This window comes from Dipodomys spectabilis, unplaced genomic scaffold (genome assembly GCF_019054845.1).
Source record: "Dipodomys spectabilis isolate Male_0828 unplaced genomic scaffold, ASM1905484v1 ptg000188l, whole genome shotgun sequence".
NCBI classification, from domain to species: Eukaryota; Metazoa; Chordata; class Mammalia; order Rodentia; family Heteromyidae; genus Dipodomys; species Dipodomys spectabilis.
Genome location: NW_024870865.1, coordinates 2,867,550 through 2,885,467, shown reverse-complemented (window position 1 = coordinate 2,885,467; position 17,918 = coordinate 2,867,550). Strand labels below are relative to the sequence as shown.

At 46.9% G+C, this 17,918-nt stretch overlaps 1 protein-coding gene across 1 annotated transcript in view; it reads right to left on the bottom strand.

Moving 5' to 3' along the window:
* Pex14 (peroxisomal biogenesis factor 14) overlaps positions 1-15,962 on the bottom strand; it is a 149,785-nt gene extending 133,823 nt beyond the window's left edge. The window contains exons 1-2 of the mRNA XM_042695683.1: positions 15,856-15,962; positions 936-983 (exon numbers count right to left, since the gene is read on the bottom strand). Of these exons, the coding sequence (XP_042551617.1) occupies positions 936-983; positions 15,856-15,891 (84 nt within the window). The 5' untranslated portion in view covers positions 15,892-15,962. The remainder of the gene's footprint in view (positions 1-935; positions 984-15,855) is intronic.
* Between the last annotated feature and the right edge of the window lie 1,956 nt (positions 15,963-17,918).

Sequence of the window (17,918 nt, the reverse complement as noted above, 5' to 3'; positions counted from 1 at the left end):
AATCAACCAGTAAAAAAGCTGGGCTAGAAACATGGCTCAAGTAGTAGAGCACCAGCCGAGCAAGCATGAGGCCTTGTGTTCAAATACCAGTACCAGGAAAAAAAAGAAAAAGAAAGAGAGAGAGAGAGAGACAGAGACAGACAGAGAGAGGAAAAAAAAGAAACAAAGAAAGAAACAAAGAAAAAAACAAAGGAACAAAGAAAAGGAACAACTTAAAACAGATACCCATGGCTTACGCATATAATCCTAGCGACTTGAGAGGCTGAGATTGGCAGCGTATACCTGTTATCCTAGCAAGTCAGACAAGCCAGGAAGTGTTAAAAAGGCATATAATGGATCAGGTGCAAGCCAGGAGAGGAAGCAAGACCCTATGTGAAAAGTGAGCAGTACAATGGTGCTGGGAAGATGGCTCAGTGATAGAGTGCTTGCCTCACATGCATGAGGCCCTGGGTTCAATTCCTCAGCACCACATAAACAGAAAAATCCAGGGGCTGGGAAGGTGGCTCAGTGGTAGAGCGCTTGCCTTGCATGCATGAGGCCTTGGGTTCGATTCCTCAGCACCACATAAGCAAAAAGAAAAAAGCCGGAAGTGGCACTGTGGCTCAAGTGGTAGAGTGCTAGCCTTGAGCTGAAGAGCTGAGGGACAGCGCCCAGGCCCAGAGTTCAGGCCCCACGACTGGACCAAAAAAAAAAAAAAAACCTAGTGACATCTCACTAGTCACTACCCTCAGCAAGAGTGACCACATAAAGTGGATGCTTCCAGATCCAGAAAAGACCAGGCTGTAGTACAAAGAGGTCTTGCTAATCTCTGTGCCCTAGGAGAGGACCCAGGTCCCTTACAGGAAGTCTCCATCGAACATCCATGTTGGAGGAGACCCTTCTGTGTGGCCATAAGGCTGCTTTAGACTCACATGCTATCCATCACCGGCACTCACCAGCGGCTCTCGGGGCACCACATTTTCACTCCCTGGGGTGGAGCTTGGCTGAAAAAGAAAAACAGAAACAAAAATAAGGTCACACTGCCACCCAATGGGCATCAGAAACCAAAGACAAGCTATTCTCAAGCAATGCACACCAATGTCTTTAACACCTACTCCTCATTAGCCTTGCAAAACTCCAGTGTTACTCTGGGCTACCTGTGAGAAATAGCCCGATAATACAAATCTGTCAGGAAACGAAGATACTACTTCTAGATTTACTATCACAGCCCCGGAATTGCAGAGCTTGATTTTGTTAGAAAGGACACTGATCAGTGTCTGAGCAGGAGGGACTGAGCACCATCATGAAATCCACAGAAACAGCCAAGTTCAGAGGGAAGGCTAAGGAGAAAGCCATTCTCAACTCTTTTCTGTCTCCTTCTCTGCAGAAACTGTCTAGGAAGAGCATCAGAGCAAAAGTGGAGAACTAACAGCAGCCACAAGGGGGCACCAATTGTCCACACTCAGGATTTTCCCTGGGCATTATTGGAATAAAGGACACTAGTTCTTATGTATGCCACCAAGGACACCTCCCCACAATAGAACAGAAAATCCTAGCCTTAAATCCTTTATGGATATAAGTTAATGACAGACTGGCAGACTGAACAGACCAAACCACAAGCAGGCAGGCAGCACTATGGGGGACTGGCCTGACTTCAGCATGTTTTCTTCCAGGGACTACTACACCATCTCCACTAGTGTCTTGGACCCTTAACTAAGCTGCCCAAAAATTAGAGAAAAGACAAAATGATAGCTGGGTACTGGTGTAATCCTAGCTACTCAGAAGGCTGAGATCTGAGGATCGCAGTTCAAAGCCAGCCTGGGCAAGAAAGTCTGTGAGACTTATCTCCAATAAACCACCAGAAAACTGAAAAGTGACGCTGCGGCTCAAGTGGTAGAGCTCCTGCCTTGAGCTCAATCGCTGAGGGATGGCGCCCAGGCCCAGAGTTCAAGCCCCATGACCAACAACAACAACAACAAGACACAGTGATAGAGACAGCTCGGAAGCAATGTCCAAATCCACACAAGAATAAAACATGCCAATGTGCTAGGAAGTTGGCTCAGTGGTAGAGCGCTTGCCCTGCATGCATGAGGCCCTGGGTTCGATTCCTCAGCACCATATAAGCAGAAGAAAAAAAAAAAGCCAGAAGTGGCACTGTGGCTCAAGTGGTAGAGTGCTAGCCTTGAGCTGAAGGGCTGAGGGACAGTGCCCAGGCCCAGAGTTCAGGCCCCACGACTGAACCAAAAAAAAAAAAAAAACATGCCAAGTATGGTGGCACACATCTATAAGCCCAGCACTTGGAAGGCTGAGGCAGGAAGATCCAGAGTTTGAGGCCAGCTTCGGCTACTAAGACCCTGACTCTGAAATCCAAAGACTTAGTAGTATTATGCTTGCATTCACAGCGCCCTGGGTTTGATCTCCAGTACTGCAAAATGAGGAGGAAGACAAGGAGACAAAGAAAAAAGCAAGGGGCTGGGAAGGTGGCTCAGTGGTAGAGCGCTTGCCTTGCATGCCTGAGGCCCTGGGTTCGATTCCCAGCACCACATAAGCAAAAAGAAAAAAGCCAGAAGTGGCGCTGTGGCTCAAGTGGTAGAGTGCTAGCCTTGAGCTGAAGAGCTGAGGGATAGCGCCCAGCCCAGAGTTCAGGCCCCACGACCGGACCCAAAAAAAAAAAAAGAAAAAAGCAAGCAGCTTGAGTGAGCTGCATATTACTGTTACTGTTTAACTCAATTGCCAATTATCTGCAGATAATACCCAGACAAATGCAACTAATGTGAATGTCCCAGGAGCCAGCCTCCAGCCTCCATACACCCCTCAGACAGTTCAGATGGCCGTGGGAGGACCCCAGGACAAAGGGCAGAAGGAGGAAGAGAAAAGAATCCCATTCATAGAAAGCTCCCAGAGATCCCCTCACACCTGGCTTGTCACCAGCACTCAGCACAACACTGAAGTTTGAACTCAGGACCTCAAACTTGCTTCACTGGTGCTCTACCACTAGAGCAACACCTCCAGTCTTGCTTTTTGCTGATTATTTTGGAGTTGGCCTCACAGACTTACTGCCCATGCTGGCTTCAGGGATCCTCTGGATGTCTGCCTCCTGGGTAGCGAGATATAGGCCTGAGTCACAGGTGGCCAGCTTCATCACGCCTCTTCTATTAACTCTACTCGTTGATCCAAGTTTCCAAAATCTCTTGCTTAGACCATGGCAACAGTCTTCTAATGAGCTTGTCCACATCTATGCTGGCTCACTTCCAATACATTTCCACAACATAAACTATCATTCCCAAAAGACAACTAGATCATCTCCTTCCTGGTCCACTCATCTACCCTGTCAGTCATGAAGGGTTTCTTTCTCACTGCTTTGAGAAGACAGGAAGAAGTCCTCAGTGTGGCCTTCGAGTCCTCTCATCTCTGACCATACCTAAGCTCTCACATGGCCACCTTTATCCACAAGAGACACATGGTTGCCAGGCATGAGTAGCTCACACCTGCAATCCATGCTACTCAGGAGGATGAGAACTAGAGAGAGAGAGAGGTTCTAAGCCAGCATGGGCAAGAAAGTCCCTGAGACTGTCCAATTAACCACCAAAAAGCTGGAAGTGGAGTTGCAGCTTGACTGGAGAACACCAACCCCTTGATCAAAAAAGCTAAGTAAAAATGTGAGGCCCTGAATTTATGCCTCAGTATTGACACAAAAAATTTATAAATAAGTAAGCAAATAAAACAATTGAGCAGAACCACAATTCTACACTTGTATGACCATCTGAATGATGGGTCATCCTAACCACATGGCAGAAATTATGTTTGCTTATCGTATGCAGGGAGTCTAGGAGAGACAGGCACAGACCAGGCCTTCTATAAATATTTGCTGCGTGAATGAATGAGCACAAAGAACAAAACAAGGGCCTCACTCATAACACTTAGTGTACGGGGTAAAGTTCACTGTAGTCCTGAGGGCTTCCTGTAATCCACATGGCAGATACTACCTCTGAGGGCCAACATATATTTAGGTCTTTGTTTATTCTCAAAGTGAGAGCTCAAAATACTGCTGCTTCTGAGGCAAGGGAGATGAGATAATTTGCCCATGGTGCAAATCCTGTTCATCAAAATAATCACTTTTTTTTTTTTTTTTGGTCAGTCGTGGGGCTGAAACTCTGGGCCTGGGTGCTGTCCCTCAGCTCTTCAGCTCAAGGATAGTGCTCTACACTTGAGCCACAGCACCACTTCTGGTTTTCTGGTGGTTAACTGGAGATAAGAGTCTCACGGAGCCATGCACCAGTGGTTCATGCCTATAATCCTAGCTACTGAGGAGGCTGAGATCTGAGGATCATGGTTCAAAGCCAGCCTGGGCAGGAAAGGCTATGAAACTCTTCATCTCCAATAAACCACCAGAAAACTGGAAGTGGTGTTGTGGTTCAACTGGTAGAGTGCTAGCCTTAAGCTGAAAAGATGAGGGACAGTGCTCAGGCCCAGAGTTCAAGCTCCATGACCAAAAAAAAAAAAAAAAAAAGAATCTCACGGACTTTCCTACCCAGGCTGGCTTTGAACCTTGATCCTCAGGTCTTAGCTACCTGGAGTATTTAGGATTACAGGCATGAGGCACCAGGAGCTGGCTGAAATAATCACTTTTGTTTAGAGATCCCAATGCATTATAGGCAGCTCTAGTCAACCCTCAAAATAGCAATGTAGGCTATTTGACCAGACAAAGTTAAGTAGTGAGGTGGCTCAGTGGTAGAGTGCTTGCCTTGCATGCATGAGGCCCTGGGTTCGATTCCTCAGCACCACATAAGCAAAAAGAAAAAAGCCAGAAAGTGGTGCTGTGGCTCAAGTGGTAGAGCGCTAGCCTTGAGCTGAAGAGCTGAGGGACAGCGCCCAGGCCCAGAGTTCAGGCCCCACGACCGGACCCAAAAAAAAAAAAAAAGTACTGAGGAAGGCTCAGGTGTCCTTCTGGGATACAACCAGCTTTGAATTCATACAGATGCAGTCCGCATGTGTCTACCATTCACAAGCATTCAGTTCCCGATGCCAGAAAGAAAGAAAAATCAGTTCATCTCTTCCATAGTTAATATTTGCCAAAGGGACAAAGTTTGAACAGCGTACTATGCCAAGTAGGTCTGTGTCATCACATAACCTTTCACATCTTTCTAAATAGTGTGTCATGTAAATGTGTCCTATTAAAAACAAAAATTAAGCTGCCAGGCACTGGTGGCTCACACTTGTCTTTGTAGCTATTTGAGAGGCTCAGATTTGAAGATCACAGTTCAAAGCCAGCTTGAGCAGAAAAGCCCGAGAGATTCTCATTACTGATAAACCAGAAAATGCCAGAAGAGGAACTATAGCTCAAGTGTTAAGAGTATTCAGCCTTGAGCAAAAAAGCTAAACAACACACACACACACACACACACACACACACACACACACACACACACACACACACACACACACACACACACACACACACACACACACACACACACACACACACACACACACACACACACACACACACACACACACACACACACACACACACCCTCTCTCTTAAAAACAGGAAAGAGCCTGGAGCCTGTGGCTCACGCCTGTAATCCTAGCTACTCAGGAGGCTGAGATCTGAATCACGGTTCAAAGCCAGCCTGGGCAGGAAAATCCGTGAGACTCTTATCTCCAATAAACCACCAGAAAACTGGAAGTGGCACTGTGGCTCAAGCAGTAGAGCACTAGCCTTGAGCTGAAGAGCACAGGGAAAGTGCCCAGGCCGAGTTCAAGCTCCATGACCAACAAAAAAAAAAGGAAATAAAGCCTCACTGTCCTTCTGAATCTGAGCCTGTGGTGGCCACTTTAGACACACTGCATCCTCAAATCTTCAGGGCAAGTGAAGCATGTAATAAGCAATGCTGCAGATGCCACCTGCACAACGGAACTGAAACAGCAGCACCCTCCAATTCCTCCAAATTCCTCAAGGCCTAGCTTCCCAGAGCCTTTGGGACCTGGACATACCAGACCCATGCTCCAAGCTCCAAGCTCCAAGGCACTAAGCAGGAGCTAGCATTCTCAAACTGTGCCAACAGTCAGTTTTTTCCAGACCAATCAAAAGAGTTTCCATATGTTTACCATCACACTATTCACAATAGCCATGATACAGCCCCACAACAGATATGTAGATCCAAAACATGTGTGCCTATACACAATGGAGTTTTACACAGCCATTAGGAAGAATAGAATTATGGCATTTGTAGGGAAATGGATGGAACCAGAACAAATCATGAGGTAAGCCAAGCTCAGAAAGACAAATAAAGCATGTTTACTCTGATATGCAGAAATCAAATCTAAAATGCACTAGAACAGATAAATTATATAGGATTCTAGACATTCACACACAGTGAGACCAAAAGAAGATACTCTTAGGAGAGAAACATAAAGGCCCAATCCCTATGTGCCTCTTTATGTTTATATAAAATAATATGTATAGATATCTATAGATAGATATAGAAACAATCTCAAAGATAAGGAAACGAGATTTTTTTAATTTTTATTTTTTGATGATTCTATCTTTTCTTTATGTATGATGTGTATATCTTCTGGAAGGGCAAAGAACTCAAGGGAAAAATGGTGAGAAGTGCAGCAGTGGAGCTCACTGGACATTGATGAAAGTGAACTACACAACTAGTGGGTGAAGATGGGAGAGAAAAACTGGGTGCGAGTATGAAAGGAAAATTACCTGACTCATGATTGTAATCCCTTTGTATATCACCTTCAAAATAACAATTTTTTTTTTAAAAAAAAGGTTATCAGTTTGCACCAATCTAACTACATTCTAGATGATTTTCCAGTTCATGATGAACTTTCCTCTATGTATGGCTCTCACAAGGCTGGGATTCACAGATGTACTTTACCATGTTCTGCTTTGATGTAGGGTCTTACCTGCTTTTTTGTTTCTGTTTTTTTCCCCCACTCAATTTTATTTGCCCAAGGTGGCTTCTAACAGCCATCCTCTTCTCTCTGCTTCCAAATAGCTCAGATTATAGGTATGAGCCACCACACACAGGTTTCCCACTGGACTTTAAGCTTTTTGCAGACAGTTAATGTACCATCTTATTGAAGTCTGTACCCTCAGCAACCAAGACAGAATATCTCTGGCACTCAGTAAATATAAGTATAACCCAGGCTGGCCTCAAATGCACTATCCTGCTTCAGCTGGAATTACAGGTATATACCCTCACAATCTGCCTTGAAAATTTTTTTGTTGAAACTACTGAAACAAAGGAACTAAGCAGAGGACCAGTCTTTCCCTGGGATGTCACACAAACATGACTAGTTCCTTTTTGGGAGATGGGGAGAGGAGTGTATGTTTGAGAGAGAGAGAAGAGACAGAGACAAAGAGACAGACAGAGAGAACATACTCACATACAAGTGAGCCAATCCTGGGGCTTGAACTCAGGTCCTAGGTGCCATCCCTTAGCTTTTTCCACTCAAGGACTAGCACTTTACCATCTGGAATCACAGCTTTACTTCTGGTTTTTGGGTGGTTAATTGGAGATAAGATATAAGCCACTGGCACCAGACTTACTTAGCATTTTTGCTCAAGGCTGGCACTTTACCACTTGAGCCTCAGTTCCATTTCCAGCTTTTTGGAAGTTAATTGGAGATAAGAGTCTCATGGACTTTTCTGCCAGGGATAGTTTCAAACTTCTATCCTCAGACTTCAGTCTTCTGAATATCTAGTATTACAGGAATGAGGCACCAGCACCTACTCAATGTAATGATGTGGCCCAATAGTTCTAGTCCAAAGGGCAGGCTCTCTCCCAGGGCCTTTCAGAAGTGTGTCTCTGAAGGTCACTAGCATCTAAAGTCAAGCCGATGATGGGCTGCAGCGTACCCAGGGAGAAACTGCCCCACCAAAACACACACAGGACTTGGGAAGAAGTCCTGGCCATCTTGCTTCATTATAAGAAAGGACACACTCGTGTCTCAACGTGTAACTCCACATACTGGCTCAAAAGGTGGCAAAGCTGGATCCAGCAGCTCAGCCGGTCCGTTGGTGTGCAGTCAAACCCACCATTTCACAATATGCTCCTACATCATACCGTTAAATGGTCAAGTCCAGCATCCAGCCCAACAGATCCCAACAAGAGGAGCTGGGCACTGGTAGCTCACACCTGTAATCCTAGCTACTCAGGAGGCTGTGATCTAAGGAAAGTTCATGAGACTCCTATCTCCAATTAACTACCAGAAAACCAGAAATGGCTTTGTGGCTCAAAGTGGTAGAGCACTAGCCTTGAGTAAAAAAGCTCAAGGACAACACCCAGGCCCTGAGTTCAAGCCCCACAACTGACAAAAGAATGAAAGAAAGAGAGAAAGAAAGAGATAGAGAAAAAGAGAAAGAAAGAAAGAGAGAATGAGAGAAAGAGAAAACGAAAGAAAGAGAGAGAGAGAAAGAAAGAAAGAAAGAGGGGAAGGAAGGAAGGAAGGAAGGAAGGAAGGAAGGAAGGAAGGAAGGAAGGAAGGAAGGAAGGAAGGAAGGGGAAGGGAGGGGGGAAAGAGGGAGGGAAGGAAAGGAAGGAAAAAAGGAAGTAAGGGAGGGAAGGAGGGAAGAAGGAAAGAAGGAAGGAAGGAAGGAAGGGAAAAGGAAGAAGAAAAGGAAGAGAAGGAGAAAGAAGAGGGGAAGAGGGAGAGAAAGAAAAGGAAGGAAGACAAGAAGATTAAGAGGAAGAGGGAGGGAGGAAGAAGAAGAAGAAGAAGGAAAGAACACAGTGGCTCACTCCTACAACCCTAGCTACTCCGGAGGTAGACATCAGGAGGACTGTAGTATAAAGCCATCCAAGCATAAAGGTCAAGAGACCCTGTCTCAATTTTTCAAAAGGCTGAGCACAGTGGTACCTGTTGGTCATCTTAACTACATAGGAAGCATAAATAGGAGGATCAAAGTTTAAGCAAATTCAGGCAAAAAATATAAAACTCTATCTCAAAAATAACCAAATCAAAAAACAGTTAGGGCCATGGCTCAAGTGAAAGAGCACCTGCCTAGCAAACACAAGGCTGTAACTTCAAATCCCGTTACTGCTTAAAAAAAAAAAAAAAGTAAAATTTTGAAGCCACCAACATCTGGAAAGTGCTCGGCTCTGGTTCATCCTATACCACAGATAATTAAATAAATAGCCCTCCCTCACCCACCAAAAAAGGACCATAGTGGTAGACAGGTTGTGCCTGAGACAAGGGGTCCCCTATTCTTGCTATGAGGTGAGGCACTGACCAGAAGAAGTAATGAATACCATAACATGTCATGTCTCTGTGCAAAATCAATGGCGGACTCACTGCTCCTGGCTGCCGTGTAGTGGGTAGTAAATGCACTCTCCCAGTGAAAGCAATGTGAAAACTAAGCACATTACTGAAGCCAACCCCTGCTTGCAGCCACTGGACAGCATGAAGCATGGTGCCATGAGCCCCGACCCAACAGGACAGATGACCTGAGCCCAAGATTCACTCTGGCTGCTTGCCAAGACAGGAGGATAGTTTAGACCAATAAGAGGGAGGCAGCCACCCCCAACAGATCCTGGCCATCTCACTGAGTCAGAGGTCAGAGGTCAGAGGTCAGAAAGGCTAAGGCAGGTGAAAGTTGCAGAACAGAATTCCCCTGAGGAAGAGCTACGTACAAAGAAAGTTCTAGAAATCTGCTTTGCTCCCTTGAAGCTGGATACTTAGATTTGAACATGCATAGAGTGAGATTCCACGAGGAGGAAAAAAGCAATGAGAAGCCTGAGCTGAACAGTTCCCAAAGCCACAAGGGTCATAGGTCCCAGGCAGATCAAGGTAGAGTATCTTCCTTACTCATTCAAGGACCCTAATAAGGAGTCAAACTATCCCTAGAGTAAATGTTACCCTGGATCACCCTAGCAAAGTTTAAAAGCAGGACTTGAAAGAATCTAAGCCACAGCCGGGAGCCGGTGGCTCACACCTGTAATCCTAGCTACTCAGGAGGCTGAGATCTGAGGATAGCAGTTCAAAGCCAACCTGGGCAGGAAGGTCCATGAGAACTCTTATCTCAAAAAAAAAAAAAAAAAAAAAAAAAACACTAGAAAACCAGAAGTGGTGCTGTGGCTCAAGTGGTAGAGCACTGGCCTTGAACTGAAGAGTGCAGGGACGCTGCCCAAGCCCAGAGTTCAAGCCCCACAACCAACGAAAAAAAAAAAAAAAAAAATCTAAGTCACATAAGAACAAAGGTCAATTTTCTTTAAAGATCACAAAATCCAGCCAGGCATGGTGGCACGGGCTGTAATCACAGAATTTAAAAGGCTAAGCAGAAGGAGTGCTATTTCAAGGCCGTTCTGGACTACATAGTGAGATCTTGCCTTAAAATTTGAAAAAAGGATCTTGCCCATGTAATTGTAACCCCTCTGTACAGTATTTTCACAATAAAAAATAAATAAATAATATAAAAAAATTTTTACAAAGGGCTGGGAAGGTGGCTCAGTGGTAGAGCGCTTGCCTTGCATGCATGAGGCCCTGGGTTCGATTCCTCAGCACCACATAAGCAGAAAAAGGCAGAAGTGGTGCTATTGGCTCTAGTGGTAGAGCGCTAGCCTTGAGCTGAAGAGCACAGGGACAGCCCCCGGGCCCAGAGTTCAAGCCCCACGACCAACCAAAAAAAGTAAGGCCAGAGGTATGGCTCAAGTGGTACAGCCAGCTTAGGCAAAGTTAGTGAGGCCTACCTCAAAACACAAAATATATAGCCAAGCACTGGGGGCTCACATATAATCCTAACTACTACAGAGGCTGAGATCTGAGGATCATGGTTTGAAAACAACCAAAGCAAAAAAGTTCTTGAGACTCTTATCTCCAATAAACTGTTGTAAAATAAGTCAGAAGTGGAGCTGTGGCTCAAGGGGTAAAGCACTAGCCTTGAACACAAAAGCTCAGGGAGGGGCTAGGAAGGTAGCTCAGTGGTAGAGTGCTTGCCTTACATGCTTGAGGCCCTGGGTTCCATTCCTCAGCACCACATAAGCAGAAAAAGCCAGAAGTGGCGCTGTGGCTCAAATGGTAGAGCACTTGCCTTGAGCTGAAGAGCTGAGGGACAGTGCCCAGGCCCAGAGTTCAGGCGCTACGACCGAAAAAAAAAGAAAAAAGCTCAGGGACAGCTGGCACTGGTGGCTCACACCTTTAACCCTACTTACTCAGAAGGCTAAGATTTGAGAACCACAGTTTGAAGCCAGCCCCAGCAGGAAAGTCTATGAGATTCTTATCTCCAATTAACTACCAGAAAATCAGAACTGGTACCTTTACATCATTCCCTTCCCCAGATTCTCCCTAGCAGATCTGTGATCATGTAGAATAGTTAACAGGATGTATATAATTACATCAACATGGGCATGATACCTGATTGCAGTATCTATTTTGGCTTTGAGGAGCAAGTGGTTTTGAGAAGCACATGGGAAGTCCCATGTGACCAAAAACTGAGTCTGGCCTTTAGCTGACAGCATCCCTAATCCATGAAGAACTCAACTCTAGGAATCAGCTAGGAAGCCAACCATTGCCCTGTTGAGCCCTCTATGAGACCACAACCCCCACCCCCACCCCCAACCCCCAAGCCTTGCCTGTACGTGGTGAGACTCAGCTACCCTGTGTCCAGACTCTTAAGCCACAGAAACTATGAAATATGAGATAATAAATGTGTGTTACTGGGGCTCGGAAGGTGGCTTAGTGGTATAGTGCTTGCCTAGCATGCATGAAGCCCTGGGTTCAATTCCTCAGTACCACATAAACACAAAAAAGTCAGAAATGGTCCTGTGACTAAAATGGTAGAGTGCTACCTAGCCTTGAGCAAAAGAAGCTCAGGGACCCACCATGCCCAGGCCCAGAGTTAAGCGCCAAGACTGACAAAAAAAAAAAAAAAAAAAAAGCTCAGGGACAGCACCCTGGCTGAGTTCAAGCCCTTTGACCACTACCACCATCACCACAACAAAAAAGCCAGACACACATTACATAAAGTCCACAAACAGATCAAATTAAAGTGGGATAAACTGAGTCAAGATAAGATCAGCCTTTAGGGGGTTAGGATACTGAGAGGAAAGATATGGAAATAGGAGGGGGTGTGTTGAAGTATTGGAATATTTGATTATTTCTTGTGGTGCTAGAGAGAACCCAAGGCTTTGTGCATACTAGTAAAATGCCTGATTTCTTTTTTCTCTTCTTTCTTCCTTTTTCTTTTTTTTTCTCTCTCTCTTCCTTCCTTCTTTCCTTTCTCTCTCTTCTTCCTCCCTTTTTCTTTCTCTCTCTTTCTTTCAAGACAGGGTTTCTGGGGCTGGTAATGTGGCTCAGCGGTAGAGTTCTTGTCTCACATGCATGAGGCCCTGGGTTCAATTCCTCAGCACCACATAAACAGATAAAGCTGAAAGTGGCACTGTGGCTCAAGTGGTAGAGCGTGTGCACGTGAAGCGAGGGCAAGGGCAAGAGAGAGGGTGGGGGGGTTTCCCTACAGAGCTTGGGCTGACCTGCAACTTACTTACATGGCCTACGTTAGCCTCCAATTCACTATCCTCCAGCCTCTGCCTCCTAGGTCTGAGGTTACAGGTATGCATCTCAACACTCAGAACCAGTCTGATCTCTTGATCTGCTTATTGATTAAAGATACTTATTTACTTTGTGAAAATGCCCCAAGCTGTATACACGGTTTGTGTACTCTCCAATATATGTACAAACTACAGTAAGAAGTTTAGGGGAAAAAATTGTGGTGGTCCCGGGGCTTTGGGACTCAGGGTCTTGTTTTTCTTTTTTTTTTTTTTTTTTGGTCGGTCGTGGGGCTTGAACTCTGGGCCTGGCGCTGTCCCTCAGCTCTTCAGCTCAAGGTGAGCGCTCTACCACTTGAGCTACAGCGCCACTTCCGGAACTCAGGGTCTTAATGTTGGTTCCTGAGCAAAATTTTTGCTCAAGGCTAGTGCTCTACTATTTGAACCACAACTCCACTCTAGCTCCACTTTGGTGGTAAGTTGGAGAATCTCATAGACTTTCCTGCCCTGGCTGTTTCTGATCCACAATCCTCAGCTCTCAGCCTTCTAAATAGCTAGGATTACAGATGTGAACCATCAGCACTCAGTGGGGGGGGAAATCTAGATTAAAACAAACTAAAGAGAAAAACCAATAGTATCTGTTTCTTGACTGAACCCTGAATTAAAATTTGGAATAAATTACAATGTAGAATATATATTAAATAACATACTTTATCAGTATTAAACTTCATATATGGGCTGGGAATGTGGCTAGTGGTAGAATGCTTGCCTAGCACACATGAAGCCCTAGGTTCGATTCCTCAGTACCACATAAACAGAAAAAGCCAGAAGTGGTGCTGTGCTGTGGCTCAAGTGGTAGAGTGCTAGCCTTGAGCAAAAGAAGTTCAGGGACAATACCTAGGCCCTGAGTTCAATCCCCAGGATATGCAAAAAAACAAACACAAAAAAAACCTTTATGTATGATAATGGTATAGTAGTTATGGAGAATAATGTTACTTTATGAAAGAAATATTCTAGGATGATGCAAAAAACAAACACAAAAAAAACCTTTATGCATGATAATGGTATAGTAGTTATGGAGAATAATGTTACTTTTATGAAAGAAATATTCTAGGATGATATTTTCAGAGATCTGTAAAAAATACACATATTTTATATATATATATAAATTTTTTTTTGCCAGTCCAGAGCTTGAACTCAGGGCCTTGACACTGTCCCTGAGCCTCGTTGTGCTCAAGGCTAGCACTCTACCACTTGAACCACGGTGCCACTTCCAGCTTTTTTTGTTTATGTGGTACTGAGGAATCGAACCCAGGGCTTCATACATGCAAAGCAAGTACTCTATCACTAAGCCACATTCCTAGCCCCACATATTTATACTTTTACATAGGAAAGTCTCTGAGACTAATCTACAATTAACCAGCAAAACAAAAAACAAAAAAACAAGTGGAGGTGTGGCTTAAATGATAGCACACCAACCTAAACTAAAAGGCCAAGAGAAGGCACTCAAGGCCCTAAGTTCAAGCCCCAGTACTGGACCAAAAAAAAAAAAATTAAGTAACCTATCCAAGATCACACTGTTAGTAAGTATAAGGCTAGGATTCCAAGCCAGAGGGCCTTGCCTGAGAGCCTGTACTAGAATCCTAACTCTACACTGTCTCTCAAAGAAAGACAATTGTTCACCTATCATCATCTGGGAACAGAGGCCGATATCACAGGGCCAACTACCAAACTGTTTGGGAGAGACAGAATTCTGGCTCAGCTCCACAGATCCAACCCAATGCAACTCTTTTCACATACCAACCAGGTTCAAGGAATTATCCAAACGGCTCTTTCAATCCCACCCACCTTTGACTGGAAAAATGAAAAATAATCAGGTTGGTAAGGACTTGAAAATGAAATAGGCAACTGCCAAAGATAACTGCATCATTTAGATGCAAATTATCCTGGTTCAGCCATGCACATCTGTCATCCCTATACTGAGAATGCTGAGACAGAAGGATCCAGAGTCCCAGACTCTGCTTCGTAACTAGAGGGGTATAAGTTTTCTCCATGCTGCCAGAGCATTCTGGTGCAATCTCAACTTTATCAGCTTGGAAGGGAGGGTAAAGGGGAAGCAGGGCTGAAAAATCAAACGCAACTTCCAGAACCGAAGGAATCCCTGGAGCACGACAATGGGGCAAGACTTTCAGCAGCCCGCACAGCACTGGTGAAACCCAGGAATCCTACAGGAATCAAGAACTGAGAACACACCAACCACCCTTGAACACCAGCCTAAGGCATTCCTAACAGAACAGTTCAGAGAAAGCCCGACCCTGAGGAGCCTGGGCATTGCAACAACCTAAGAGGGATCAGGCAAGAAAGAGGACTCTCTCTTCTCAGACACCCCAATCTCCAGAACCCCTGGTGTTGCTGTACAGTGCTGACATCTTCCTGAATTGCTCACAGAAGCTGGAGGACACCTTTAAGCGTTCCAACTCCTTAAAGTGCGATTCCTGTAACAGATTCATCACGAAGGAGACAGACGGTAAGAATCATTAAGCAGCAGTCCCAGGCCGAGGAGGGAAGGGAAGTAAACCGCTAAAGCTCTTTAAGGTGCTTGGGGAGATGCTGGGTGCACGCTGACGGCCCGGGCTGAACTTTCATTGACTAGATTACTACTCTCTAGGTCTAATCCTAACTCAACTGAAACGTGGGTGTCTGACTAGGTGGACTCACGCGGATCTGGGTTCAAGCCCCGGCGTCAGCACCGGACCTCCCTGGGGCAGGATTTGGCCGAAGCGGCAGGCGAAGCGCCGGAGGGGCTCGGGAGGCCCCAGCCCGGGGCCGGGCGCGGCTCCTGCCCCGGAGCCCGGGCCGTCCCCGGAGCCCCGAGCGGTCCGAGTCCACGCCGGACCCTCCAACTTTGGCGAGGGCGGCGCCACGGGGACGAACGCCGGAGAGGCTGGCGGCGGGCCGCTCGCGGAGCTGAGGCGGGGGGCGGGGGGGACCCCGAGACCCCGCGGGTCGCGACCCGGCCGCCCGGCCCCGGGCCCTGAGGAGCCGGGCCCACCCCGAGGGCCCGCCGGGACGACCGAGCCGCCCGCCCGCCGCCTCTCCTCAAAGCGGGGGGCCCCGCCACCGTCCCCACCAGCTCGAGGGGGCGCGGGGGGCCGGCCGGAGCGGGGCGGGGGCGCGGCCGAGCCCCCCCCCGAGTCCCGCCACCGAGGGGCCGCCGGAGGAAGGGCCGCGCCGAGGGGACCGGGAGAGGGGCGGGGCCCGGGCGGGGACAGCAACCGGGACCCCGCGGCTCCGAGCGCTCGGGGTCCCCTCAGCCCGCCGAGCGCCCCCTCCAGCTGGGGACGCCGCCGCCGCGGGGCCGTTCAACTCCCCGTACCTGGTTCGGCTGCTCAGCCTGCTCCGAGGACGCCATCTTTCGGAGGCCTAACTAATCAACCGCCGCGGGACGAGCTCTCTCCCAAGTGCCCTCGCTCTCGCTCAGCGGCCCAGACCAAAGCAGAAGGGATTGAGCCGGTCGATGGGGCACTGGCGTGGGCGAGAGGGCGGGACGTGGCACGCGCGTGCGTCGCCGTGCGGTCCGGAGTCGGCGGTGGTAACCTTGCCATCACGTGTGTGCATCCTCGTTATTCTCGGATTAAATGTCTGCGCGTCCCCATAGTGGACCCTAAGTAGTAAATGAGTGTGATGATAAACGAATGTGAAGAAGCATGGAAATTAGTTTTCAGTCGTTCCGTAACGTTCAGAGTGCCTAGTATTTGCCAGAAAGTTCTGTAGGCTCTGGAGTCCAGCCCGGCCCGGACCCGCCCAGCCGCCTGCGAGCCCGGGACGAACCCACAGGCACGCACGCAGTTACGACACTCGGTCCCCGCGCCCAGTGAAGGTCGGTGAGGTTTCCCTCTAGAAGGAAGGCATCCCCAGGCGGCCTTGACTTCGAGGGCAGCATGCCCATGTCCAGGCCTCGGTTTCCCTCATTTCCCATCCTGGGCGGGAGCTCTATGTCTGGTTGCAGATCTACTGCATACCCTTACGGTGGCTGAATTATTAGATTTCTTTTTTTGTTCTGTTGATTGGCTTTTTGGGGACCTATGTAGCCCAAGCTGGCTTTAAATTCACAATCCTCCTGCCTCTGCCTCCTGAGTGCTGGATTACAAGAGTACCGCCATGTCTGGCTTTCAAAATAAGTTTTTTGGGGTTTTTTGTTTTTGCCAGTCCTGGGGCTTGAACTCAGGGCCTGAGCACGGTCCCTGAGCCTCTCTGTGTTCAAAGCTAGCACTCTACCACTTGAGCCACAGCACCACTTCTGGCTTTTTCTGTGTATGTGGTACTGAGGAATCGAACCCAGGGCTTCATGCAAGGACTCTACCAAGCCACATTCCCAGCTCCGGATAAGTATTCTTAATGTCCATTTCTATTTATTTTCTAGAATCAAGCCACACATAAAATAGATGCTAAGCAAATTCTCTACCCTTGGGGAATCCCAGAGCAAGAATGTGGTATAAAACAATAGCCTACTGTAGTTTTTTTTAGTCTATTTCTATATTTACACATTTTTGGGGGGGTCCAGTTGTGGGGCCTGAACCTGGGCCTGGGCGCTGTCCCCCAGCTCTTCAGCTCAAGGCTAGCGCTCTATCACTTGAGCCACAGTGCCACTTCCCGCTTTTGTCTTTTTGCTTATGTGGTGCTGAGGAATCGAACCCAGGGCCTCATGCATGTAAGGCAAGTGCTCTATCATTGAGCCACCTTCCCAACCCTATTTACACATTTTGTTTCAAGATTCCAACCCAATTTACACAGGTACAGTCGGAAATAAAATACCAGCAGAAACCTGATGTTACCTCTTTTTTCCTTTAGGTTACTTGGTTGTATTTTCAGCAAGAGTGAAAAACTACACTCTTCAAATTTTAAAACCGATTTCCATCAAGTCAGCCTGAAATTTGGGACCCTTTAAAGATCTCTTCACGTTGGAAAGAGAAAAATAGTAAGCATGCCACAGTGACCAACTTTTATTTAAGTATCAAAAGTATGCATGTGCATCTGTAGTTAAGGATGCGGTACAAATTCAAGGGTGCACATGTATGCGTGCGCTTGACTATGCAAAATAAACCCCTATATAACTCATTTCTGAATGTGCAATTGAGACTCCTAAATACGGGTTAAAAGCAGGACTGAGGATGCAGTCCAGTGGTAGTGCATACACCTAGTGTGCATGACACTGAGTTCCACCGCGCATCACCCAATAAAAACCAACAAGCACCAGCCAACTCCAGCACCGACGTCTTCGGGATTGAACTCAGAGAGGACGACTCCCGTCAAATTCCAGGGCCGCACGTGATTAGCAGCAAGTAGAACTACATTTCCCAGCGTACCTTTGGCCTAACGCGTGATTTGCTGAGAAAACTACATCTCCCGGCATGCCACAGGAGGGAGTGGAGGCGCGCG